General features: G+C 41.5%; 2 protein-coding genes across 2 annotated transcripts in view; one reads left to right on the forward strand and one right to left on the reverse strand.

Annotated features, from left to right (window-relative positions):
- Nucleotides 1–27993, reverse strand: part of LOC109622675 (uncharacterized) — a 517321-nt gene that overhangs the window by 458399 nt on the left and 30929 nt on the right. The window lies entirely within an intron of this gene.
- On the forward strand, nt 669–27983 carry LOC109429367 (polycomb protein Sfmbt). The gene is made up of 8 exons (XM_029873628.2): nt 669–1275; nt 15969–16126; nt 16490–17246; nt 17434–17941; nt 24553–25409; nt 25491–25930; nt 25997–26306; nt 26433–27983. Exons 1-8 carry the CDS (start codon nt 1269–1271, stop codon nt 27173–27175), a joined length of 3780 nt encoding a protein of 1259 aa, XP_029729488.2. The 5' UTR covers nt 669–1268; the 3' UTR covers nt 27176–27983.

The following is a 27993-nucleotide window of genomic DNA, read 5'->3' on the forward strand; positions in this document are numbered from 1 at the left end:
AAAATAAAAAAAATCAATACGTTTTACAAAATTAAAAACCCCAATTGTATGAAAAAACAGTTTTGCCGGATCTCAGAGACTAAGTCCATGTAAACAAGCTCGCTGAACTGTCAGTGCACGCCTTTGTGACGTCATCTTGCAGTAGTATATATCCTATTGTTCGTGCAGTTGAAAAACGGTTCGTGTTTGACACACGAAAATCGATTTTTCTCCCAGGTGCTTATTTCGGAAATTACACATTTCAAACGAAATGGTTGTTTTTTTATGATTGTTTTTCTTTCTTTATCACTTTGCACGATATTATATGTCGCAGCGAAGCAGTGTCGAGGTTCCAAGTGCATTTTTTCCATAAATTAAGCAATCAAAACAAAAACATTGTACGCCATGTTGAATCGGATGCTGCGTTGCAGAAATAGGCTTGCAGCAAAAACCTAACCTCATCAAACTCTCATACGATTTGTAAACATTGCCCTCAATTTTTTTTAGGGCAAGGACGGCTTTATGGACCGACGCCGAAGGAAAGAATGAGAAGGAGATATTTAATGATGACGTCAGCGTGCAAGCGCTCATTCTGGCCCTTCGTCATCCCCCTGTTTTTTTTACCTCATCCTATCCTACCTCCCTCACATTCGCCTTGCACTAAACTGTTCGAATTCGACCTCCCGGTCCAACCGCCCTGCTGTCGCCGGCTCCGATCGGGTAACCCTGGCGCGTTTCTCGCAAAGCAAAACACACGCACACCACCGCACCGAAATTTTGTTTCATTTTTCGAACTATCAAACTGAACAGAACACTGCTTTCAAAAAAGTTTCACGAGAAGTTGCGTTTTTTCGCGGAACCGTCGGTCAAAATTATCGCGGAAATCGGTTACGGAACCGTCGGAAAACAGTGGTGCGCTGGAGTTTGCCCTTGATTCCGCGGGAAAGTGGTGAAAAAGTAGTGACACGGTGTGTGGATCTCCGGGGAAGTCTGCACGGACGGATCGCAGCACGGAGAGCGACAGCAGCAGCAGCAGAAAGAAGAAGAAGAACTCTCGATTGGTTGGTTGCTTGCGGTGCGGAACGCGAGTCGCGCAGGAAGAAACAAAAAGATCCCGTCTTGGGTTGTGTGTCGACAGCAGAAGAAGTTTGGTTTGAAAGCTAATTATTGTGATTTTCCTGGAGACTGAATTTGGGGGAGATTTCCCGGTGCAATCCGTTTGTCGGGAAGCGTGAGGCCGTTTCCCGTGCGCCAGCTATGTGTAGTTAGCTGTTAACCGAGTACCTACTATGAATGGTGAGTGCAAGTCCGGAATTTCGTGATTTTTTTTCGGTGGGGTTCCTCCGGATGAGGAGGCTTGTCGCTTTGGGTTTCCGGATAATGTGAGTTGTGGACTTTTTGGGATAACAAATTAGCATGAAACTGAAGTAACAAAGTCTGAGGAGTGTTTTACCGGTGGTGGTTTTTAATTTTACAAGGCAGACCAAGGTTTTTTTCCCTTCCGGAGGATCGATGCGCTGCTGCTAATTTATTAAGGAAAGGGGAAAGCATCATCACGCTTCTGCCGTCGTCGTCGTTCCGTTCGTCCTCTGCGCCTGCAGCGTTCTTCCCTTCCCACTTTGTTGTTCTTTATGTGTGTTTGAGTGGTGTTTTTCGTTTCGAAGGGACGACGACGACGAAGTTCTGTGATGCGACAGGTTTTTCGGACGGATCTTCTGGATTGCTGTGCTGTGTTGTTTGGGTTTGGAACGCGGGATCCAGCTGGAAATTAAAGAGATTGATATGGTTTGTGGAGACGAAGGGCACGGGAGGTGTGGATTGGTATTGGAAAGTGATAACGCAATCTTGGTAAATTGTTGGCAAAACAATGTTGTTTTGAGCTTTTGCATGCCTAAAAATTGTTTACAGAGAGTGTGTCTAGCGTCGTAATAGGTTAGGAAAAGCTTAAACCACCGATGCCTGGTGCTATCTTGTGCTGCCTGGTGTATTGTGTAAACCCTTTTGAGTAGATTCCGCTTATAATTTGCTGTTAGACTTGATATTTCGTCACAGTATCTAGCCGTTTACAATGATTAGGTACTTGGTTTTCTTCGGAATAGGCTCGTCTAAACTTGATAGGATCTTTACCTCTGATATTAAGGGCCCATGTAGCCGAGGCGGTAAACGCACGAGTATTCAGCATGACCATGCTGAGGGTGGCGGGTTCGATTCCCGGTCGGTCCAGGATCTTTTCGTAAAGGAAATTTCCTTGACTTCCTTGGGCATAGAGTATCTTCGTGCCTGCCACACGATATACACATGCAAAATGGTCATTGGCAGAGGAAGCTCTCAGTTAATAACTGTGGAAGTGCTCATAGAACACTAAGCTGAGAAGCAGGCTTTGTCCCAATGAGGACGTTACGCCAAGAAGAGAGAGAGAGACCTCTGATATTGTAGCTAGTGCCTAATGCACTGTTTTTGGTTTATCTCAAACTTGAAAATTAGTTGGTCTGCTTTCACACTACTAAATACATAGTCATACTTTTTGTCTCGAGCACCCATGGTGGTGCAGAGGATTCAATTGAAAGATTCCCAATCTGGGCGATTGTCCTCCATCATCGCCTTGACCTGCGGCCAGGTCAAATTTCTGTCGACTTCGTTTATTTCGCTGTTCAGGCTGCGCTGCCATGATCATCTAGGTCTGCCTCTGCAGCGATGTCTTGTCGGGTTCCAATATAACGCTTGCTTGCAGATTTCGTTTTCGCCCCTGCGTAGAGTGTGGCCGATTCTACTCAAGTTCCACTTCAGAATTTCTGTCGCTATCGGCTTTTGATGACATCGACGATGGAGCGCCAAGTTGGAGATGCAATTGTGTGTCCACTATCCACGAATTATATACCGCAGGCATCTATTGATGAAGACCTGCAGCCGTTGCGTGTTCTCCGCTGATACACTCCAAGTTTCACTGGCGTACAGCAGCACAGATTTCACGTTTGTGTTTAAAATTCGGATTTTGGTGCGTCAACTAATCTGATATTTTTTCATACATTTCCACTCGCAAAAGCAGCCCTTGCCTTTTTGATCCGTGCACCTATTTTGATCTTGGTGTCGCCTTCGGCCGCCATTTGGCTACCAAGATATTGGAAGATATTACAGGGTGGCCACAGACTCGGGAAATTCGGGAAATGCGGGAAAAAGTCGGGAATTGAAATTCATCGGGAAATATGCGGGAATAAGTCGGAAATTTTGTTTATAATCGGGAATTTTCAAAATTATGTGTAATGCCTCCAGCATGTAAACTCAAATCTAGATTCACTTGAACCTTGACTAACTTCAAATCCAGATTCTTACACAGTTTCGGAAGGCTCACGCAGGCATTTCCAAATCCTGATGAGCGTTGGTTTCTGAATAACGAGTGATTTCTTGTTTGATAGAGACTATCCGGGTGACAGGTTCTTAATGTCCGGATGCTCGAGTTCAATTTGGGCACAAACATATTTTGAATCACAACTTTAAAAAATGAAGTTTTGAAATCTAAAAAAACGTGAAAAAAGTATCGCACAAAATAGTTTTGGTAGCCAAATTTTGAATGGTTTTATCAGAAATGCCTTAAAATACTTCTCCAACCTTTTCTTTGAAAATTTCTAGCTTGTTGCATTTGTATCAAAATGGAGAAATTAGTGACATAGTTTTAGAGATTCTATCCAGATTTTTTTTTCTGTTGTAGTTCCTTGTAGTAGTTATGATTTTTTGTCGAAATATCTGGCTGAGCTTTAGGACAAGTTTTAATTAATGTTTTCATTGGAACTTTTTATAATAATTCCTTAATTCGCTAGTGGAGGACTTCCTGAAATTATAGCTTTGTTGGAGTGTTGGTATTTCTAGAAATTTCATTTCATAGAAAAGCTCCCTGCAATCACAAAATCCATCACACTAACAATTTGGCATTTAAAAAAAATTGAATTATTACTAAAAGCGTTAATAATTCAGACGTCCCTGAAGATTCTCTGAGGGTTTTTCTTATGGAATTATGAATTGATGACGAAATACTCGAAGAAACTCTTGAAGTGTTTTCTGTGTAACGATTTGTAGAATTACTGGATTATTTATAAATGAATACCTAGAATACTTGCAATCACTGATATTACAACGGAAGCAAATTTTTAAGAAATGTCTCAATGTCTACTGAAGGAATTCTTGGTGTTACCAATGTAAAAAATGAAAAGCATCTTGCATTATTTCCTTAAGACAGACATGTGAATATTGTAGAAGAGTTTTCAACCTTAATTCTTAATGCAAATCTTAAGTATTGCTTTATGCCCTTCTGGGGGTTCTGCAGGGTTTGCTGACGAAACATTATCCTGAAATCTTGAATGTCAAATATGCCTTATACTGAAAAAATGTTAAGCCCTTTTTGTAGCTACATAGGTATACCTATCTGATGTTTTTTTTTTTGTGCTACCTATGTGCCTGAGCCTCATTTTGCACCCAATTTCCAAACTATAAAATTGTGGTGCTCAACAGTCTCGTAACGAAAATCCGTGAAATTTTGAGCGTTAATCACAAAGTCCTTCTAGTTTATGGAATTGGATAGATTTTACCGTTGTTCCGGATTTATGCCCGGGGGCACTGGAATAACCTCTTTAACAGATAGTGTTGCAACCTTTAATTCGCCTCCGAAAACTAGCTTGCGACACATCAAACTTCATGATTTTGCCAAACAGGAGTATTGGAAATTGAGGGGGTCAGAAGCAGAGGGGTGTAAGTGACCAAAACCTGATTTTGAGATAATGGACGTAAACTTTGACATCTTATAAAAAAATCAACAACAATCGAAAAAGTTCGGAATCGCTTCGAATATGCTACTATCAAGTGACTCCACCATTGGAGATGAACAAAAACATTATATACGTTGTTTTTCTTCGAATATGAAAATTGTTTTTTTTTTTATTAACCCTAAAAGAGATACCTGGGGTCCATTTGGACCCCAGCCGCCTTTCAGAGCTCGTTTTTAATGGAACACACTCAGCGAGGTGACGAAACTGAGGCCATGAAGGTTTCCCTTTTAGGGTTAAAGGCACTTACACCCCTTTACCACTAAACTACTGACTTAAACCCCTTTGCCGCCAAACAAATCCTCAAAAAGGTTGCACCTCTATATGGAGACTCAAATATTACTATGCAAAAAGTGTCCAAAAATTGAAAATATAATGTTGTTGTAACGGGATGAATGACCCATAAAAGGTTAAAATCCCTGGTAATAAACAAACAACAACAATGTTGTTGTAAGTTAACGATACTAACAAGCAAGATGACTTCAAAGCAATATTATTTGTTCCTTACTGAAAATACAGGTAAAAAAATGGCTAAATCAAAAAAGCTTATGAAGTCTACTTTGATATTGAAGGTCTAACTCGATGTAACCCTGATATGACAAAAAGGCCACCTAGTTCGACCAAGTTTATTTTTTGTTTGTTTGTAATGTAAACTAAAAATATATTTCAAACTGAATTGATAAAAAAATGTAAAACTAAGGAAAATGTGTACTACTAACATATGTTTTATTTTTTATGGACAAGGCTGCCTGAGTATCAAGCTGGCCGCCACAATGGTCGTCTTTCATTCTTCTCGATTTTCTTGAGCAGTAATCAGGGAATCTATCGAACAAGTTGATTAGAAATTGTTTCTTGCTGCTTGATTACTTAGTGAACACTGAGTAGCATTTTCAGACTAAAGCTAACACTGGTATCTATAAACTTGTGCTTGAGAAAATACTTTTTTTTTAAGTGACAGCTGGTGATCTTCACCTAAAGCCAAGAAATGTGTCAATTTTTAAAACTGTTTTTACTTATTCGTTTATATGAAGAAAAACTAAATAATACAATACTTGTGTAAATTACATCAATCTAAATACTTACGAAAATTATGAAGTATTGTAATTTTCCATTACTCCCCCGTGAAGAAATCTTGATTACTTCGAAGAACTTGTGTGCTGAAAATTGAACTACAAGCCAAAATATTGAAACCATCACTGCCAACAAGTACTTGGAAGTATTAATAATTAATTGAAACTAAGTAAAGTTATTACTTTGCAAACTGGGCTCAAAGTCTCTTAAATAAAGACAAATCAGTCAATCAATCAACTTTGCAAACTACCTTCGGCACAGAGAACCTTCGGCACGTGCCGTGGTCCCATAACATAAGACATGATTCAAAGCATATACAAAGAGTTCATATATGGACATCGACTCTTGATGAAGTATAATATGTTGATTCTAAAGAAATAATATTAATATAATATTGCACGTGCACCCCTTTGCCTCCAAACAAATCTCATCCATGGTTAAGCGTAATTTTTTCGTTCAATGTGAAAACATGCTAAAACATTTTTAAAAATTACGGGTCTTCGGCAACAAACAAAGTTGATCTCGTAGAGTCACGTAGTATATATATCTCAATTTTGAATTTTTGGTCACTTACACCCCTCTGCCTCTAACCCCCTCAATTGTTTCTATGGATTTCGAGTAAACTGGCCACGTCTGCGGATGTTCCGGAAACCTGGTGCCCACAGGAAAGAAACCACTTTTTGATCATTTTTGGCACCTAGCTTGCGACATATAGCACTTCATGATTTTGCAGAACAATACTATTTAAACATGGTTCTAGGGATTTTGGGTACAATGGCAACCTTTCCGGATATCCCGGAAACATGGTGTCTCTAGGGAAGTGTACAATGAAAAATCAATATTCAACTTACTTGGAAAGTTGGGATTAGAAATTAATCCCAGAATATCGATGTTTTCCTCAAATATCTAAAATGAGCCTTACAAATTTCGTCAGAAATGTCAAAGTTTTGTTTTTCAGGGTTTGAGAATTTCAGCTAGAAGTTTTTAATGAATAGAAAACTTTTCATAAAAATCCGCATATATTTTCAAAATTTGAGAAAAATTTAGCTAAGGAATCCATCGCTAGTGCTCTCATAGCAAAACTCATATTTTCTTTTTTGAAATTTACCAATTACAACTAAACAGGAATTGTTCATAGGTTTTTCGAGAAGCTCCAACAGAGATTTATCTGAGTTCTGTATTCTTTTATTCAAATGTATCTTCAGAAGCCAGATTCTTTAGAAAATTCAAAGAGTTTTGACATAAATCGCCACCGAGTCCTTGTGAAAATCCTTCATATATACGAAATATCAAACTATGTATAATCCAATGAATTTCGGACAATTTTGAATCTGGTGATTTGAATATAAACCTGTTAATATAACGAAACTTATTTTTTTTTTAATATTTATTAGTTATTAATTATTGAATAGATTTCCTGATTTGTTACCAGCAGAGTATGTGAGAAAATACCACAGACATTTATTCAGTATTTTTGCAATAAATTCCTTCCAAGAAAATTTGCTAGGAAATTCCTCGAAGAATTTCACCAGGATACACTCCCATAATTCGGCTTATAGGAATTATAACATAATTATGACAAGAATGCCTGGGATAGCGTAAAAAACTCCTATAAAGAATTCACCAAAGAGTCTCGCAAAGAGTATTTCAGTTTGCCGACTAGATTTTTTTATTGGAACTTTATCAAGCGTTTCTTGAGGAGTTCACAAAAATCTTTTGGGAATTTCGAAACACATACTTTCAAGCTTAGGTTTACTTTACAAGGCATCCGGAATAAGAAGCAAATTTCAAGCATATGTTACATGTAAATTTATTTTGAAGTTAACGTCTCTAAAATATTATAAAATTGTCACAATGACACTGATTCCAACCGGATAGACAATACATACTTGGCTCACTTCAGCAACGACCCGTATGGGATCGGACAAGACACCGTTGTGCAGTAATCTGCGCGAAAATGCCCTGTACTGTGTTTCTTTTTTTATCTAGTTCATTTATTTGGGGCTCAATCGCGTATAATGCTTTACGGAGCCGAAGATCTGTTTTTGTATTTAATAGTGTACAATATACAGAGTAATAACTTTTTAATAATATCTGTTGGTAATGGGTGGAAGCCAGGGTACTCATGGCAGCTCGAGGTTAGCAGGTTACATTTTGAGGGTTGGACAGGGTAAGGATTGGACAAAGGGTTTTACTGCAGCTCATCCTTACTCATCGCATCTTGCTAGCGTATTCGGTGCCTTGTAGTGTTGATACCAAAATGTTGTGGGGCTTGGTCTTCCGGATGGCCAGGAGCAGCTTGGTAACACAAAGAGAACAAAATAGAGAGAAAAAAAAAACTGGAGAAGAAAACACAAGCGAATTAATCTTTTATACCAAGAGCGAAGAAAGTCGAAAATACATCCCATGTACCTATGTGACATCGCGGGTCCCCAACACATCTCTCACAAGAACAAAGGGTTGTCTACCTCGCGCCTCAAGGGTATCCAAAAGTAGTGCTCTGGAGGCGTTATTATCCGGGCATTGCCAAACTACGTGGCCGATGTCATCATAACCGAAACCGCACTTAGTACAAACATTGCTCAACGCGAGGTTAATCCTGTGTAAATGCGCATCCAGCGAGTAATGGTTGGACATAAGTCTTAACATCACGCGAATGATATTTCGACTTACATCCAAAACATACCACCACACCCGCAAAGAAACATTAGGAATAATGGAATGTAACCACCGTCCCAGCTGGCCATTTCGCCAATCATTTTGCCAACTTTGAAGAGAGCTCTGGCGAACAAAATGGAAAAATTCATCATGTGAAATTCTTCTATCATAGATCTCACCTTCCTGTGCGCCCACCTTTGCGAGAGAGTCCGCTTTCTGATTGTCATAAATTAAGCAATGTGAGGGGACCCATACAAAGGTAATCTTGTATGATTTTTCGACCAGTGCACCCATCTGCTCCCTTATTTTTGTAAGAAAGTAAGATGGATGTTTTACAGGTTTCATCAACCGGAGTGCCTCAATCGAACTAAGGGGCAATTTCTTCACCCTGGCTTAAGCGTTAAGCCAGGTTTAACTGTATGGGTAAGCCTGGCTTACTGGTTAAGCCGAGGTGAAGAAATCGGCCCTAAGGCTATCCGAGAATATGAAGAAATGATCTACGGGCATGTTGGAAATCATCCCCAAAGCGAAGTTGATTGCTATAAGCTTAGCATTGAAAACACCGAAACTAGTGAATCGGTGAAGAATCTCTTACAAGAATTGACATTCTGGTAGTTTTCGTTAAAAATACGAGGAATAGATATACACCGAAGTTGATATGGCAGCGTTTCTCAAACTATGGGTCGCGACCCACTGGTGGGTCGCGGGCTGAACTTTGGTGGGTCGCGAAAGCTTGAGCGATATTGTAATAAATGTCTTACTTAACTTATGTCTTACTGTAAAAACCGAAATCTAAGAGATCATAGATTAAGAGAAACTAGATTTCTCCTAAATTCAGTTTAATAGAACTGGTAATTGAACGACTGTAGGGTTAATTTAGAGAGTTTTTCCGGCCGGAAAAACTCTCTAAATTCAGTTTAATTTTTCTATTATGAGTCTTCGTCCGGAGAATATAGAACATTGAAACACTGAAAAACAGTCGTCACATTCTGCTCACTTCACATCGCTCACCTTTTTAACGGTTGATTCAAATATTCTGTAGTAGGTCGATTGGCCACTCGCACCGCTGGCATCGTTTTTACTCCTGTTTGACGTTCACTCACTACCGCCACCTAGTGATGGCCCGGCCAAACACAATACATTTAGCATTGGGCGATTGCATTTTCGTGACGATGTTTTTTAATGATTTTTTTTTCTAAGTGTCTGTTTCTCTATGATTGAAGCTACAGTCTGCATTCTGACATCGAATCTGGTAATCGGAAGGTCTGAGATGCTGGGAAAATTTTATATTTTATGTTATTGTTCTGAAAATTTGCTTTCATGGCAGATTTATGAGTTTGACAGTTGAGTACTAGATGTTGCTTGCAATTTTTATTTACAGTTAGATAAAGAGATAAACCAAGCAACATACATGCCTTCAAAAAGCGGGAAATTGCCACAATGTCTCCAAAGAGTTTATATTAACTAAAAGAAATACAATCTAAAGTGGGTCGCGAGTTGAAAAAGTTTGAGAACCCCTGTGATATGGTATTCCCTGAATAGCTTGTTTCATGGTCAGATCGTATTTAACAGAGGAACTGTCATTAGTGGAGTGTACACACCAAAATTTTTGAAATGCTTCCAGCACGCCAAAAATCAGCAAAAGAAATTGCTGAATTTCAGCAACATTTTTGCTGAATTTCAGCACAACTTTGCTGATCAACTGTCAACATTGCTGGATGGTTCAGCAAGTTGAAAAATAATTGCTGATACTCAGTAATTTGTATTGCTGAATGCAATCAGCACGCCAAAAATCAGCAAAGTTTGCTGATTACCAGCAACAATATTTTGCAGTGTACACGAGGAGGGTTGTATCTTAGTAGGCTTATGTCAGACGCCATGTAGAACAGATAGATTCTCATTAGGGTGGCCCACACTTATATGAAAAACAAAAATTTCGAAAAATGCGAAGTCTTACCCCCTAAATCAGTTGTTTTGGACTCCCACAAACTACGTTCAAAATTTGAGCAAAATCGGTTGAGCCTAAGGGGGCGCTCAAAACGTTTGAAGTTTGTATGGGAAAACTTGGCCAAATGTATGCAGAAATTTTAAGTTTTCGAATTTTGCCGCTAGGTGGCGCTGTAAGCGTTCAATAATCAAGCCCTTTGATATTATTGTAGGTGACTATATGCCAAAGAACTTTGTCGAAGACCGCGAAGTGATATTACGACAATGAAAAAAGTTATACATAGAAAGCGCCCTTAATATCCAAGAAAACTGAAGCCAATTGCTCCTTTTCCGCAAAGGCCAGTTGAATATCCGATGAAAGCAATGCTAGACAATTGTTTGTTCTTTGCCCTTCCGAAACCCGAATTGTGTATTTGAAAGCAAGTTAATCGATTCGACCCAATGGTCGAGTCGCGATAGGATCATTTTTTCTAACAATTTCCTTAAAAACGATAACATAGCAATTGGGCGGTATGACGCTGGTTTACCAGGCTTTTGAATAGCTATTACTTTGACCTGTCTCCATTCATGCGGAACGAAGTTGTTCGGCATTAATGAGTTGAATAGGTCCAGTAATCGTCTTTTTGCGATATCTGGGAGATTCTTCAGAAGATTGAACTCTTTATCATATCGCGTCCCGGAGCTGAAATGTTTGATGAAAGAAGAGTCATAGAGAACTCCAGCATGGAGAATGATCTGTCCAGCGAGCCATATCATGTGGAAGTTTCCCAAGAGAGCTTTGATGGAGTCTGGGCAGATGTTTTTTGCGAAGTTGAATATCCAACGATTGGAGTATTCGTCACTCTCATTAGAGGGTGAGCGGTTGCGCATGTTGCGGCCCACTCTCCAAAGCGTTGTCATCGAAGTTTCTCTTATGGCGGATCGGATATCCCTCCAGCCATCTTCAAGTTTAGCTGCGCCAAGCTGCTCTTCCGTTCGTTGGTAGGGCCACTGCTAACTGCTGCGCGTAGTCTTGAGCCACCTCTACGTTACAAAGTTGCTCGATGTTGAGCCGGTGATAACTGTCGAAAGTTTTGAGCGCATGCATACAGCTACTAAGTAGTGATCCGAATCTATATTCGCACTGCGGTATGTGCGGACATTGGTTATATCCGAGAAATTTTTTACCGTCGATTAGAACGTGGTCGATTTGGTTTTCTGTTTGATGATCGGATGATCTCCAGGTGGCTTTGTGGATATCTTTGCGGGGGAAGAAGGTGCTTCGGACTACCACACCACGGGAGGCTGCAAAGTTTACACATCGCTGGCCGTTATCATTCGATACGGCGTGCAGGCTGTTTCGCCCGATGACCGGTCTGTACATTTCCTCCCTTCCTACCTGCGCGTTCATGTCGCCGACAACGATTTTCACGTCACGCGGCGAGCAACCATCGTATGTTTGCTCTAACTGCGCGTAGAACGCTTCTTTCTCGTCATCAGGTCTCCCTTCGTGTGGGCAGTGGACGTTTATGATGCTGTATTTGAAGAAACGGCCCTTAACTCTTAACATGCACATCCTTGCGTTGTGCGTTTTTGGTTCTAGCAAAGGTTCTATATACACCAAAATGCTTGGGATAGGCAACTATTTTTCTCTCGCAAAAAATTTCAACATGGTGTAATTTTTCATAGAGTGCATCGAATATTCTCAAATTTTGACTGTTTGTTTACCTATTATATGTGCATCAGTGGTACAAATTTGAGCTCGATTGGTTAATCTTTCGCGAAGTTATAACCGATCAGGTAAAACACTATTTTCAAGACTATCAATTTTTGAACTCTCATATCTCGGAGACCAGTGAACTGAATTGAATGAAATTTTTAGCGATTATCAACAATATAATAATGCTTAAAAATTCATCAGAACATAGATACTTTTTGAACGTTGAAAAAAGTTATGATGGTTTGAAATTTTCACCCATTTAGAGGAAAATGAGTCAAATTTACAATATTGCACAAAAATTACTAAATGTGTTTTTCCTTTAATCCAAATAGGCTCTATTATATCTTTTTATGGATATCTTATGAACAGAAGTAGAAAATCTTTGGATTTCAAAAGTAAAATTTAATGACATTGATGAGCATGAGCATGAGCATGATTGACCGCCCGCGGTTGCTCCTCTGTTATTGCAAGGACAACTGCATTTACACAAAGAACCAACAGATGATACTTGGGATTAGCTTTCTCTTCATTGTGTAAATGCTGCAATCCCAATACTTTTCAATAAGCAATACCAGCGCCGGCCGCGTCCGAATGCAGGTCAATTGAGGATAGGGAAGGAAATGATGACGTGATTCTCGCTTAGGCCAATAACCGAGGAATTCTCTGCGTTACTACGAGAAATCACTAGGAGTTTGGACAGGGGAAATTGAGATGTGTTGAGGATTTCGACGTGGTAAACTGCCGTGAATCGCAAGTCAGTCCCATCTGCATTTTGGGCAAAAATGAGTTAATGGCCGTTTTCGATCTTTCTTCGGATGATCTTTCAGCTGCGTGAATAAAAATGTATAGTTTGTTCAGTAAAATTGAAAAACAACACCAAGTCAAATTGTCCCTTTTATATCCTTCAAAAGAAGAACATTAAAGATGTTGACAAGTCCAAGGCTTGTGCAGTCCCTCCTCTGTGGTCCAATGACCACCCGTATTTATACTACCTTAATGAAACATATTACCTTAACGAAACATACCTAGACATTTAGGTACTATAATGAATAGTATTTTATGTAGGTAGATATCCTATGCACACAATCATTAGGTAGACACTACAGTCCTTTCCCCTTTAGAAAACTTCAAAAAATAACATTCATCACCAAAATAATGATAGCACAAATAAACTGACTTTCAAAGACCATATCTGTTCGCTAACAAAACAAAAAAAACGATTTTGTTATCCCAATATCAGCAACTTTACCAAAAAGTACAAATAACACAAATCCATTCACCAAAACATAACATATGACAATTCCGCCACAAAAGAACAATTTCGTTCACCACAAAAAATAACATTTCGTTATTACCAAAACAAAAATACAATTTTGTCAATGCACCATCGGCCAAAAAGAACATTCTGTTCACAACATAATGGCAATTCTACCAGAACAATTCCGTTCTCCACAAAAATAACAATTTGTTATTACAACATCCTGAAAACCAAAAGGAAATAATTTCGGAATAACTCAAAAGAAATTACACGTTCCTTGATCCTCGTCGCCACTTTTATATCCTTCAAAAGAAGAACATTAAAGATGTTGACAAGTCCAAGGCTTGTGCAGTCCCTCCTCTGTGGTCCAATGACCACCCGTATTTATACTACCTTAATGAAACATACCTAGACATTTAGGTACTATAATGAATAGTATTTTATGTAGGTAGATATCCTATGCACACAATCATTAGGTAGACACTACAGTCCCATAATGAAATGTAATCGCAAGTCAGTCCCATTACGAACTAGTGTACCCTCCAGTACAAAACCCAACATGGTTTTATCCAGTTTTATATTTTTCACTGTTTCGTTTTCATGTTTGAATCAATGTGTGAAAGTTTCACGATGATCGCAGAAGTTTTCAACTCACGGCGATTTTTTGAATTTCCGCATAGAAATCGGATTTGAAAATTTCAGAGTCCATTTTCTCAATGCCTACTTTTTACATATGGGACTGACTTGCGATTCACGGCAGTAAACGAATGTAATGTTTTGATTCGCGATTAATAATGCGCTCGCGAAGAAATACCCTTCTAAACCTTGGACGACGAACGCGATCTATTGTGCCTCAAAACTCACCCTACATAAGTTATTCATTCGCAACTAGCAGAACACAATGCTAAACACCGACGCATCTGTAGTTTGCGTTTCCGCGCGAGACAATGCTGAACGCGATCGATTCACAAGTATTAACAAAATAACACGGGATAAATAAATCAGAAAGATCTTACCGCATGGTTCGCCGTCTATCTTTTACCGACCCTCTCTTTTTTCCAGAAATTCATGCAATGTTTATTTGAGTCAAAACATCTATTCATTTGGGCTAAAATATTACAAATGTCGACACCGAAGATTACGAACCATTCAAAATTTTGTGTACATGCAAAAAATGAAAGAAAAATATTTATTACCAACTAAATGTGCATTTGGAACTAGCGCCGACACATGACGTGACGAACTTTTCAATATTTGTTAGATAAATACACAAAACCCAGTGCAGAATTTTATACATCCTATAGCATTAATTATTGTGATAAAATGGAACGAGCTCACCAATAAACATCCTTCGGCTTCGAAGTATCCAGTGCGTATGTGCTGCAGCATCTTCCACAAATTGGCCTCGAAATCACACTGAACCGCTACAACAACACACGGGTACGACGATGTGCACATTCAAATTGTCGACGACGACGCGGCCGATCCGAATGAAAAAAGCGGCACTTCTACTTTGCCTCCCCGTACGAAGACGAGCACGCATGCAGGACGACGACGCGATGCAACGACGATCCAAGACAGACTGAAATGTCATCCGCTGCTGGCATCACACGACCGACTCGCACGAAAACTAGTTTTTTTTCCTCTAAAAGCACACACACAGAACGACAACGCGATGCAACGACGAACCAAGACAGACTCAGGGTCTGTGTCAATTGGCGAATTAAAATTAATTTTTACTTAAATTTGACAGTTCAACACTTAAACTTGACAGTTTTCCTAAGGAAATAATTATCGAACTGTCAAGTTTAAGTGAAAATTAATTTTAATTCGCCAATTGACACAGACCTTCAGTAAAATTTAATGACATTGATGTAAAAAAACTACATTTTTTCGAAAAAGATCCAAAAAGTGTCAATCCATCATAACTTTTTTCAACGTTTAAAATTTATTTATTTATTTCGTCAAACAGTGTAGACATGTGAAGAAAATACTCATGTTTTAAACGATTTTCAAGCATCAATATATTGTGGGTAAAAGTTTAAAATTTTATTCAATTCGGTTCACTGGTCTCCGAGATATGACAGCTCAAAAATTAGTAGTCTAAAAAAATAGTGTTTTACCAGAACGGCTATAACCTCGCGAAAGGTTAACCAATCGAGCTTAAATGTGTACCAATGATAGGTACATGTAATATTTGAGAATATTTGATGTTATCTATGAAAAGTTACAGCTTGTTGAACTTTTTTGTGAGAGAAAAAAAGTTGCCTATCCCAAACATTTTGACCATCCCCTGTACATATGAGTATACATACATGAGTTGCATATGTAGAGAAGAGAGAGAGAGAAAGAGAAAAGGGGATTTAACCCAGCACCTTTTGCATACGAATCAGAAGCGGTAGCCACTAGACCACCAAGCCCGTCATTATCCATTAGGCTAAACTGGATACGTTCAAAAAAGATTGCTCAGTGAGCTGTACTGTGGTATTCTAACTATAGTTTACTAATATCGTTTTTGTATATTGTTCTGTTTCTTCCGCAGTTTTCAATCAAGTGATACCTAGTATGAATCCGCAAGAACTTAGTACTATGGTTTGGATGGGACAGTTCGCATCGCCGCTGGATGAAAACCTAGCCAACATCTATGGACAGCCGGTGCCCGCGGTTATGGACGACATCTCGCAGCCGTCGCCCTCCCTGGTACGTAAATTTATCCTTTCCTTGTTTAATTGGGTGTAGATCTTTCATTCATTCTTGTCATGTTTTGGGGGGGGGGGGATACCGCGCTAATGATGATTGTGTTTCTATAATTGCGCATTTTTGGCATCATACACTTTCATTCGCTTTTCCCTAAAACTTTTGGGTTCGGTTATATTTTTGTTTGTTTTTTGTCTAATTTGGTTTTTGTGTTTTTTCTCTTTTCTTTTTCGTTGTTCGCCAATTTTCGCCCGGAATTATCGACATTTCACTACACAATTACACACATCTCCTCAATTTGAATGAAACCCGAACAAAAATGAATTACACACACGATACCGTTTTGTGAATCGGCGTCTGGTATAGGACATGAATCCAGCAATTGGATCGTTGATCGGGGACTACAGTGGCCACGTAACGGCGATTCCGACGCCCACGGGTGGACTCGCGACGATCCCGAACCCGGATCTGGCCATCACCAATCCGGAACTGTTCAACCTCCAGCAGCAACAGCTTCAACTGCAGCAACAACTTAGCCTGGGTAATTACAGTTTCCTGGAGCAGAGTGGTCTAGCGGGACAGTTGGCCGGAGCAGGAGTCGGTTCTGGGGGCGTGGTTAGTGCCGATGGCGATGATTCCACCGGGGCTACCAGAATGATCGATGACGATGACGACGACGACCACCTAAACGATGAAGAGCATGCGATGCAAACCTACGAACAGTACCAACGGATGGTCGAAGCCGGAAGCGAGTTTCTCTCCGTGACCGGCCAGGAAAACCTACTCGGATATAAGCTAATGAACGAAGCTCAACTGCTGCAGCCCCAGGGAAGTTTTCTGGATTACGATGGGGGTGCCAATGGGGACGGTTCCTCTAGCCCGATCCACGAGGGAATGAAAATGGCCGGAATGGCGGAACAGATGGCCGCAGTTGCCAACGCGATGGCGCCTGGTGCGTCTAGCAGGGGTCACGGGGCCGGCGAATCCAGTGGTGGGGCATCGGTCCGCTTTACGAACAAGAAAATCAAACCCGTGAAACGACCAGGGCTGGTACTGAAGACACCCATTGCCTACAAGGGTGATATCGATCCTTCGGTGATACCGATTCAACGCGACGGAATGGGTAGGTTTTAGTTGTTATGTGATTTAGGGGTTCCTTCCCAGTTTCCGTTTATGGAATTTTTGCTAGAGGGAGGCTTGTGTCGCATTAAATTTCCAAGCCCAGTGGATCAAACTAGTTTTCTTCCTGGTATGAATGATTCCGTTTATACCGTTTCTTCCTTTGTTTCTTTTTCTTTTCATCCGCACAGCAATTTGTGAAAAGTGTGGTGCAATAGGCGTGAAACACTCGTTCTATACCAAGCAGCGCCGGTTCTGTAGCATGACCTGCGCCCGTTCCTTCGACGCGTTACGTTTGTACAGCAGTACCAACAATAGCTCTTCATCGGCAGCAACGCTGTCGAGCAGTAAAACGACGACGACGACGACAATAGCAGCTAGTCTGGAAGATAGCATTCCCTCTCTCGCAACTCCGTCGGCCCTGCCGCCCGATCAACTGATAGACGACTCGGCGGACGAAGAATCTTCCAACACGGCAACGACGCCGATCGCTTCCGGAAGCGGCAACGACGTTGACATCATCGACAGCAAACATCTCCTACAGCAACAACTCGCCTTGCAACTCCAACAACAGCAACAACAACAGCAGCAGCAACAGCAACAACAAGTTAAACAACAGCAACATCAACAACAGTTACAACAACAGCAACAACTACAAGTACAAAACATCAGCTACAGATTCAAGATGTCTCAAGCTGGGTAAGTGCTGTGGAATTCATCGTCCGAATATCTGGTCTATTAACTATTGATGGTATTATTGAGGACTAATATGGTTGCATTAGATCGTATAAATGAAAACTAGTGTATTTATTATTTATAGTAACTGTGATTGCAAAGTGCATAATGTGCATAAAGAACTGTCAAAATAATCTTTCTGGAGGAATGCTGAGAGTTCTTCGAGTCAACTTATCGTTCATTTCATTTATTTAGTATTACATCGAATTCAAGATAAAACTGAATCAACAATATTTCTCCATACCTAATACATGATTTGTGACTGCCGCTCACCACCCTCACACCAAAAAATCGATTTGAGGTTTCAGAAAAATTTTGCTGAATTTTGCCGAGCTGAAGGTTTCAGCAAAAATTTTACTGAAATTCAGCCAAATTTGCTGATTTGTTCAGTAAACTCTGCTGATCACCAGCAACGTTTTGCTGAAAATCAGCAAACTTTGCTGAAAGTTCAGCACAAAATTTTGCAGGACCCTTCAGCTCGGCAAAATTCAGCAAAATATTGCTGAAAGCGTTTAGTGTGCTCGGTTACACCCGATGCTCGCCAAGTCACGCGACACCTGATCCGCCCATCGTGCTCTCTGCGCTCCACATCTTCTTGTGCCACCGAACACCAACTTTGCAGGGTTGTTGCCCGGAATTCTTGCAACATACCCTGTCCATCGTATCCTTCCGGCTTTGGCCACCTTCTGGATGCTGGGTTCGCCGTAAAGTGCAGCGAGCTCGTGGTTCATCCTTCTCCGCCACACACCGTTCTCCTGCACACCGCCGAAGATCGTCCTTAGCACGCGTCGCTCGAAAACTCCGAGTACTTGCAGGTCCTCCTCGAACATGGTCCATGTCTCGTGTCCGTAGAGGACCACCGGTCTTATTAGCGTTTTGTACATGGTGCATTTGGTGCGTAGGTGAATCTTTTTAGATCGCAGCTTCTTCTGGAGCCCATAATAGGCACGACTTCCACTGATGATGCGCCTTCGTATTTCACGGCTCACGTTATTGTCAGCCGTTAGCAAGGAACCGAGGTAGACGAATTCTTCTACCACCTCGAAAGTATCCCCGTCTATCATAACATTGCTGCCAAGGCTTGTCCTGGCTCGCTCAGTCCCACCTACCAGCATGTACTTTGTCTTAGCAGCATTCATCACCAGTCCGACCTTTGCTGCTTTGCGTTTTAGGCGGGTGTACAGTTCTGCCACCGTTGCAAATATTCTAGCAATAATATCCATGTCATCCGCAAAACAGACAAATTGGCCGGATTTCGTGAAGATCGTACCCCGGCTGTTGAGCCGGCTCGTCGCATAACACCTTCCAGGGCGATGTTGAATAGTAGGCAGGAAAGTCCATCACCTTGTCGTAGTCCCCGTCGAGATTCGAATGAACTGGATAGTTCACCCGAAATCCTGACGCTGTTCTGCACACCGTCCATCGTTGCTCTTATCAGTCTGGTAAGCTTCCCGGGAAAGCTGTTCTCGTACATGATTTTCCATAGCTCTGTGCTCCCTGGATTTCTATTGGAGGTTTTTAAGAGTATCTTCCGGTATGTACCAGTTTTTCTCACGATTTTTCTCGAAGTTTCTCTCGAGATTTCTTCAATAATTCTTCCCGCAGTTTCTCGCGAGATTTCACCAGGATTTCATCCGATGAATCTCCGGGAATGTTTTACAAGGAATTTCGTATGTTATTCCAGCATGTATTCCAAAGAACAGGGTGTCTACTACCTGGAAAAACCTGGAAAACCGGGAATCCTCAGGGAATTTTATTTAACAGGGAAAAACCTGGAATACTCAGGGAATTTTTTGAGTACTCAGGGAAATTTTACTCCGATAAAAAAAAAACATTGGGTCGTATGAACATGGTAGTAAAAATCCATATAGAAATTTCATTACAAGGATTTTTTCCAGAAATTCCGTTAGAATTTCTTTCTGGAACTTATTTCAAAATACCTCCTGGAATGTCTACCAGGATTTCTTATAAAATTCCTTCCGCATTTTTGAAGCTATTTTTCTTGGTATTCCTTTTTGATTTTTTTTCCGGAAAGGTATACTTCCAGATTCCTTCCAGGATTCCTGAACTCCAACCGATTTCTCCTGGAGTTTTTTACGGGGATGCTATTTCTTCCCAGAGTTCCTCCAGTGTTTTGCTCAAAGAAATCTTCGTAGGATTTCTACCAGAATTTATCCCGAATACTCTATAAGAATATCTGTCGGGATAAATCGTGGAATTTCTTTCGGCACTCCTCACGGACATTTCACCCGATTCCTTCCGGTGTTCCTCTTGGGACTTCCCCAGAAGATCTTAACAAAATGTCTTTCAGAGTTGCTAAAGGGGGTTTCCTGGAGTTTCTACTAAAATTCCTCCAAGGGTTTCTGAAGGAGTTTTCACGAAGTTACTGCAAGAGTTTCTCAAGAGATTTCTTTCATTTTTTTTCCTGTGATCTTCAAACCATTGCTTTGGGCTTTCTTCGAGATGTTCTTCCTGGTCCCCTACAGAAATTTATCAAAAGTTTTCGCGAGGTTTATTTTGAAGTTTTACCTGAGATTTTTTTCGGAGTATCTCCTGGAACTTCTCTCAGAAGATTTCTTCCGATGTTGGTCATGAGATGCCTCTCAGAGTTTTTCTAAATTTACCCTGGATTTTCTCCTAAGATTTTTTTTTCCAGGGTGCCTTCCGGGATTTCTACAGGATTCATGGTTTTTTTTTTCTGTATTAACGAGATTTTTAGCCCTGGGCTTGTTCATCTCGGAACCCACGCTTTACTTCCCTTCCGAAGGTAGATCTCACATTTTGCGAGTTTGTCGGGAGTGGGATTAGATCCCAGGTCCTCGGTGTGATAGTCAAGTGTACTAACCATCACACCAGGTCCGCTCCAACTTAGGAGTTATTGTTGATAATTCTCGTTGAATTCTTCTCTTGCATTCTTTCATAGCCAGGCTGTTTCTTGTAGTTGTATCGGATTTCTTGCAGTGATCCACCTGAGAGATTTTACAGATTATTGCATTATTCCCAAAATTCTTATCGGAATCTTTACCAGAAATTGTCCCGAGATTCTGGATACTCCTTTAGGGAATTCTCCCAAAGTAATTGCAGGCATTCTTCTACGGGGTTTCCTCAGAATGTCTCCTGAGATAACTGACGAAATACCTTATAGGAAATTCATGGAGAAATATTCGAGGGAATTGAAATAAAATCTTGCGAGAAACTCCGCAAAGTAAATAAAAGAAAATCGGGTTAAGTACGGTTCCTTTGAATTCCACTAAGAATTTGCATCCTTTGACAGATACGTATTTCGACCTCAACTGTAAGGTCGTCTTCAGTGTCTTGTACTTGACTCGAAGACGACCTTACAGTTGAGGTCGAAATACGTATCTGTCAAAGGATGCAAATTCTTAGTGGAATTCAAAGGAACCGTATTTAACCCGATTTTCTTTTATTTACAGATATTCCCCTAACAAGCCCAGGTTAATCATCAACTCCGCAAAGTGTTATTGAAGAAATCTTGACAGGAACTTCTGGAAAAACCTGAGAAAAAAATGAGACATCTCGAAAAAAGTTCAAGGTAATAGTAATCCCGAGAAGAAATATTAAGGACATCCAAGGAAGAATTCTGAAAACCTCATGGAATCCTGAAAGCAGCTGTGGACGAAGTTCCGCGAGGAAAACAAGAGGAATATCGGAAAACTATCGGTAAAAATCCAATAGTTTATGGATAGCTGTCCCGGAAAACCACTAAAAAGACATGGACACTAGCGTGGTTCAAAAAATCGTTTTTACTCCACACCGCTTATTCGATTCGTAACCAGATTCTATGCCTTCTCACAAAATTTGAGCTTATTTGGTTGGAAATTGAGACAGCACAAGCCCTTCAAAGTTTGTATGGGAATTACTATGGAAAAACGATGTTTTTCATTCAATCGACCGTAGTATTTCCCCAAATGCCCTAGAGCGTTAGTTGATCCTTGGCATTTCTAGGTTACTCTATCAGCTACAACTTTGCCGAAGACCGCATACTAATTGCATGCCTCATTTATAAGTTACAGATTTTTATCCAGAATCGAAATCTTTACTCATGATGGATTAACTAATCGGTGGGCATCACTGCATTTTGCAGCGAAACATAGTAGCCATGATTTCAGTGTGCTATCTTTGGCGCCATGTGCAGCAATGTTGCCTGCTGGGAAGCTGGAGGATAATTGCTAAAGTTTGTCCAGTTGGATACAAATCGATAACTAATTAATGAAGCGTCCGATTTGAATGCGGTCTTCGGCAAAGTTGTAGCTGATAGAGTAATTTAGGAGTACCAAGGGTCAACTAATCCTCTAGGGCACTTGGGGAAATGCTATGGTCAATTGAATGAAAAACATCGTTTTCCCATAGTAATTCCCATACAAACTTTGAAGGGCTTGTGCAGTCTCAATTTTCAACCAAATAAGCTCAAATTTTGTGGGAAAGCATACAATCTGGTTACGAATCGAATAAGCGGTGTGGAGCAAAAACGATTTTTTGAACCACGCTAATGGACACTGGCTTCAGCCGGCGGCTGTACCGATCGAACGAAACTTAACACGGAGTGGCTACGGATAAGAAGCTATTCTCGTGAAAAATTTCATTGCTCGGAGCGGAAATCGAACCGTCATCCACCCGTACTCTAACCGCATGGCTACGAGGTTCAACCAATGACATTCTTGAAGATACTTTGAACAGTTTTGGATGGATCTTCAGGAGGAATCCAGCGAGAATCTCTAGAAGTATATTGGAAAACCTTTGCAAGAAATATCGGGACGTACTCAAACAGATATCTCGTGTGAAAGAATCCTGCGGAAAGCCAGGAAGAAACTTTGGAAGAAACTCCAGGAATTATGCTCAGAAATCTTGAAAGAATTTTTGAAGAGTACGGGAACTTACGTATTTTCGGCAGTTTTGTTCTCTTCGTCATGGTTTTTTTTTTGAAACCTGTTGAACTCAGAGTTGGCATCAAATCCTTCCCAACCAAGCTGAATATGTTCAAGTTTCAGGCATTTGGCCGGCATAAATCCCTCATGACGAAGAGAACAAACCTGCTGATGATACCCTAAGTCACCCTTTATAATTTTTAGAAAATTTGGGTTATTTTTTTGAATTAACCTTTAAAATTTCATCTGGAAAAACCTGGAAAACTCAGGGAATTTTATTTTGAGTTATGAGTAGACACCCTGAAAGAAATACCTTCCCACAAAAGGAAAATCCGGAAAGAACTTTGGGTATAATCGCGGGAAAATTTCTTACAGAAATCTCAGGATTTGCCTAAAAAAACTCTGGAAGAATTCCATGAGAAATACATATCAGCATTGAATCCTGCAGAAATCTCAAATGGAACTTTTGAAGAAACCCTGGAAATAACCTCGAGAAAAAGTCCAGGATAAATCTTTAAAAAAAACTCTTACAAATATCCCTGGAGCAACATCGCAGTGAATCTTCCGGTGAAACTCCGAGAGAAATCTCAGGTGAAACTTCAAGAGAAAATCTGCGATAACCTTCGTGAAATATTCCAGGAGAAATTCCTGTAGAAAATCTGAGAGAAATTCTAGAAGAAAGCTCACGGAAATTTCTTGGAGAAATTACAGGAGTAATACCGGGAGAAATCCTGTGAGAGATTGTGAAAGCAAGGATAACCTATGGAAAAAAGCCCGGCGGCAGGATCTGTAGTACAAATCCCAGGAGTAACGCCTATAGAATCTTCAAGAGAAATCCTGCGAAAGACTGGACCTCTGGAAGAAACACTGTGAAAAACTCCAGAATTAAGGAATCTTGGAAGTAATCTCGGAAAGAATTACTTGGATATTGGAAAAATGGCGTTCCGTAAATTCCGTAAGGAATTTAAGGACGAATCACAGACAAACAGACGTAACACTTCGAACTTTTTTCGATTTAAATCACAGTCACGCAAACATATTCGCCCAATGCTAAAAGGACTATGTTTGGCCGACCACCAACTAGGTGGCGGTAGTGATCAAACGTCAAACTCGAACAAAAACGATGTTCTTTCGAGTTATACTGATGCGAGGAATAGTGACATGGTCGTTTAGGTTCATTATTTATTTTCGGCCAAACGGCATTCGGCCAAATGGCGTTCGGCCAAACGGCATTCGGCCAAATGGCGTTCGGCCAAATGACCCGGAACCTTGTGAAGCAATTCATGTGAATATTGCCGCTCTCAGATTCATTGCTTGCCGGCAATATCTACATTATTTAGGTTCTAGGAGCTATTTTCATGTTCTTTTAGCACAGTTATCCAGATTGCTTCGAGGCATTTAAGTTGTTTTCCGAATGATCATCTGGAGGAATCTTCAACTTTTCACGGATCACATGCTTCAAGTAATAATCTTCAGCATTACAGGAAAATGTTTGTTTCGACAGTTTTGCACTATACGCATGCAGTTAATGCTCATGTTCAAAAAATGTAAAATACCAACTATGCAGTGAACTCTGCGGACTTTACTTCTGAGTAGATCCTACAAGTGGTGAAGTTCATTAGCTTTTATTCATTCGACCCATTGACTAACATGCTTTTGACGCCCTCTTTTCATCCCCAATCCATGCAGAAGCGACAATAGCAACCACGGTGTACATAGCGACAAATCAATCAGCCACGAAATAGTTCCCCAGGACGAGATCCCTCAGCTGCCGCGGGGAACTAGATTGCCTTCGCCCTGTCCGCAGGATGAACGAATCATCAGCATCCGGCGGAAACCGAACGAATTCATCAACTCCTTCGACTGGACGGCATCGCTCGCAGATCCGAACTTTTTCGCCGCTCCGGTGACGTGCTTCCGGCACGCGCCCGGCTACGAGATGTGGCCCAACGTGGTCATCGGCATGAAGGTCGAGGTGGAAAACACGGACATTGACGTGCAGCATTCGCTCATCAGCGGAACGCCGCACTCGTTTTGGGTGGCCACCGTGCTGCGGATCTGCGGCTACAAGGCGCTCCTGCGCTACGAGGGATTCGACACGGACTCCACGAAGGACTTCTGGGTGAATCTGTGCTCGTCGGAAGTCCATCCGGTCGGGTGGTGTGCAACGCGCGGTAAGCCTCTGATTCCGCCGAAAAGTATAGCCAAACCATACAAAGACTGGAAGGAGTTTCTGGTGAAGCGTCTGTCCAACGCGCGGACACTTCCATCGACGTTCTACAACAAGATAAGCGACAGTTTCAAGTCCCGCTTTCGGGTGGGTTTGAATCTGGAAGTGGTGGACAAGAATCGCATCAGTCAGGTCAAGGTCGCTTCCATCAACAAGATTGTGGGGAAGCGATTGTACGTGCGGTATTACGATAGTCCTCCGGACGACAACGGATTCTGGTGTCACGAGGATTCTCCGCTGATCCATCCGGTGGGATGGGCCACAACCGTGGGGCACAATCTGGCCGCTCCCGAGGAATACATGGACCGGATGAATGGTGAGTTGGTTGATTGGGGTCTACCCCATAATAATACCTATACCTACCTACCTATAATAAAATTTTCTTTCAAAATTACAGCTGCCCGTGATCAAATTCTGGAACCGAACGAGGACGATGCCACCATGGACCTGTTCAAGACCAATTTCCACTTTGAGGAGTACTACTTGGAGGGCAAGCAGACCGGCTTCGAGGAGGGTATGAAACTGGAAGCCATCGATCCGCTCAACTTGTCCTCGATCTGCGTGGCCACCGTCATGTCGGTGCTCAAGTTCGGCTACATTATGATCCGTATCGATTCGTACGATCCGGATGCCAGCGGAGCGGATTGGTTTTGCTATCACGAGAACTCGCCGTGCATCTTCCCCGTGGGATTCTGCTTGTCCAATCAGATCACGCTTACGCCACCGAAGGGATACGACCTGACGACGTTTACCTGGGAGCAGTACCTGGTGGATACCAACAGTAAACCGGCAACGGAGGATCTGTTTCACCGGAATCTGATTAGCCAGAAATTTAAGGTAAGCAGCGGGGCTGTAAACAGTGGAAGTCGTGCTCATGTGCTCAATCTATCCATCCCCTTCTAGGTCGGAATGAAGCTCGAATCGGCCGATCTGATGGACCCAAGACTGATCTGTGTGGCGACCATTTCCCGTGTCGTCGGTCGCCTGCTGAAGGTACACTTCGACGGCTGGGACGACGAATACGACCAGTGGCTGGACAGCGAAAGCCCGGACATCTACCCGATCGGGTGGTGCGTCTTGGTGGGTCACAAACTGGAAGGACCCCGCATACTGCCGAAGATTCCACCGGTGCAGAAAATCTCCCCCAAAACGGCCAAAAAAGGCAAACGGAAGAAAAAAGTGATGAAGTTCGAGCTGGCCCCCACCGGAGACAGTAAGTGATACACCTAACTGCAATGATTTTTAAGCTTATTATTTTCTTTTGAAAATCACTGTAGACAGTGGCAATTTATCAGACACATTAGAGCTATTGTAAACCAAGTTCATTTCCGTTTTTCAGTGCATCCGATTCCCACGACACGAACCGCCTCGGTCAAAAAAGAGCAAGAGCAATTCGAACAGCAAAAGCTTCTGAACACTTCCTCGACGACCATCCCCTATTCGATAGCGCAGCTGCAGAGTAACCTGGACCAAATTCAGTACACCAACACGACAGCCGTCTCGATGGAGTCGTCCCACAGTGGCGTCAGTACAGCGACCGGCGGAAGTTCTTCATCCCTCCTCTCCATCAAGCACGAACCCCCACACGAGCCCTTGCTGGGGCCCATTTTTGACCATTCCTCCGAGAGCATTGGCGTCGGAGACGACGACATGGGTGGGCTCAAAACCGAAGACGAGGACGGCGAGTCAAACAGTGCCACCGGGAATCCCTCGTCCGCCCCGTCGGAAATCACCGACATCGAGATGGAGAAAATCATTCCAAGGCTGATCAACAACGATAACGGAAGTGCATCACCCGAACCGGTGGCCGGTGGCCAAATTGCGCCGGACAGTTGGGACGTCAAGGACGTGGCCATGTTCCTGACGGCCAACGACTGTGCAATGCACCGGGAACCGTTCGTGACCAACGGTGTCGATGGCAAACGGCTTCTGCAGCTCAGCAAAGACGACATCATCACCCTGCTGAACATGAAGGTAGGCCCATCGTTGAAAATCTATGATCTCATCCAGCAGTTGAAATGCAAAATCGATCCCAGCAAATCGCGGCTACTCAAGTCCAGCTTGGGGAAGAAGTATCTGTAGGTAGTAGCAATAATAAGGGCGGTGTGTGTGGAACACCAGGATGGGTTCACCGGGATGTCGCGAGGGAAGGGAACAAAATACCCAAGAGTATTAACTTATAAACTACCATCATACACGGTCCTAGTAGGCCGACAACTTTTTGTCGAATGTGTGATGGTGCTTTTATTTCCTGTTCTTCATTTGCGCCGCCTGCTGAGTTTAATTAGGACTCTATCGTTTTTACCTAGTGTTTTTTTTTCGTGTAGCAAAGTTTATAGGCTTTCTTATTTTTACAATTTTCAAAGTACTCTTTCTGTTGTGATGAAACGAATCAATCAATCAATTTTAAACAAAATAGTGTCCATGAGGATTCCAAAGCTTTTGTGTCGTGCGCGCGAAACAATAGAACCGCCATTTCCAGTGAGCACGCAGCGGGACGCGGGAGGGAAACAGTGAAAGCAATGTACCAAAAAAATCAAGAAAAAAATGGACAGAACTCGAGATCAAACACATGAATGACACCGGTTCACGTTTTGTGTGGAAGTTTGGGAGGTGGTCGGATCAGAAACATGGTGGGAGGCGAATTCTTGCTCGAATTGCATATAAATAATAACAGAATACACAAACAAAAATCTGCATAGAAAGTATACACGCGAAACTGTATAAAGGTAACAAATCTAAAAAAGCTAACGTAATAGTGTAGTAGTATGATGGTTCAGAATTTATTAGAATATCTTTTTTACGAGAAAAGAGAAAGTAAACAAGTATATTTAGTATAGTGAAGAAATGGAAAGAAATACAAATCCAAGAAGTGATGTTTCTTGATAAAAAAAAATGGC

This window comes from Aedes albopictus, chromosome 2 (genome assembly GCF_035046485.1).
Source record: "Aedes albopictus strain Foshan chromosome 2, AalbF5, whole genome shotgun sequence".
Taxonomy (NCBI): Eukaryota; Metazoa; Arthropoda; class Insecta; order Diptera; family Culicidae; genus Aedes; species Aedes albopictus.

Coding starts and splice junctions, on each gene's coding strand:
- LOC109429367 (XM_029873628.2), top strand. Junction 17,247..17,433: donor GATTCAACGCGACGGAATGG/GTAGGTTTTAGT, acceptor TCATCCGCACAG/CAATTTGTGAAAAGTGTGGT. Junction 17,942..24,552: donor TTCAAGATGTCTCAAGCTGG/GTAAGTGCTGTG, acceptor CAATCCATGCAG/AAGCGACAATAGCAACCACG.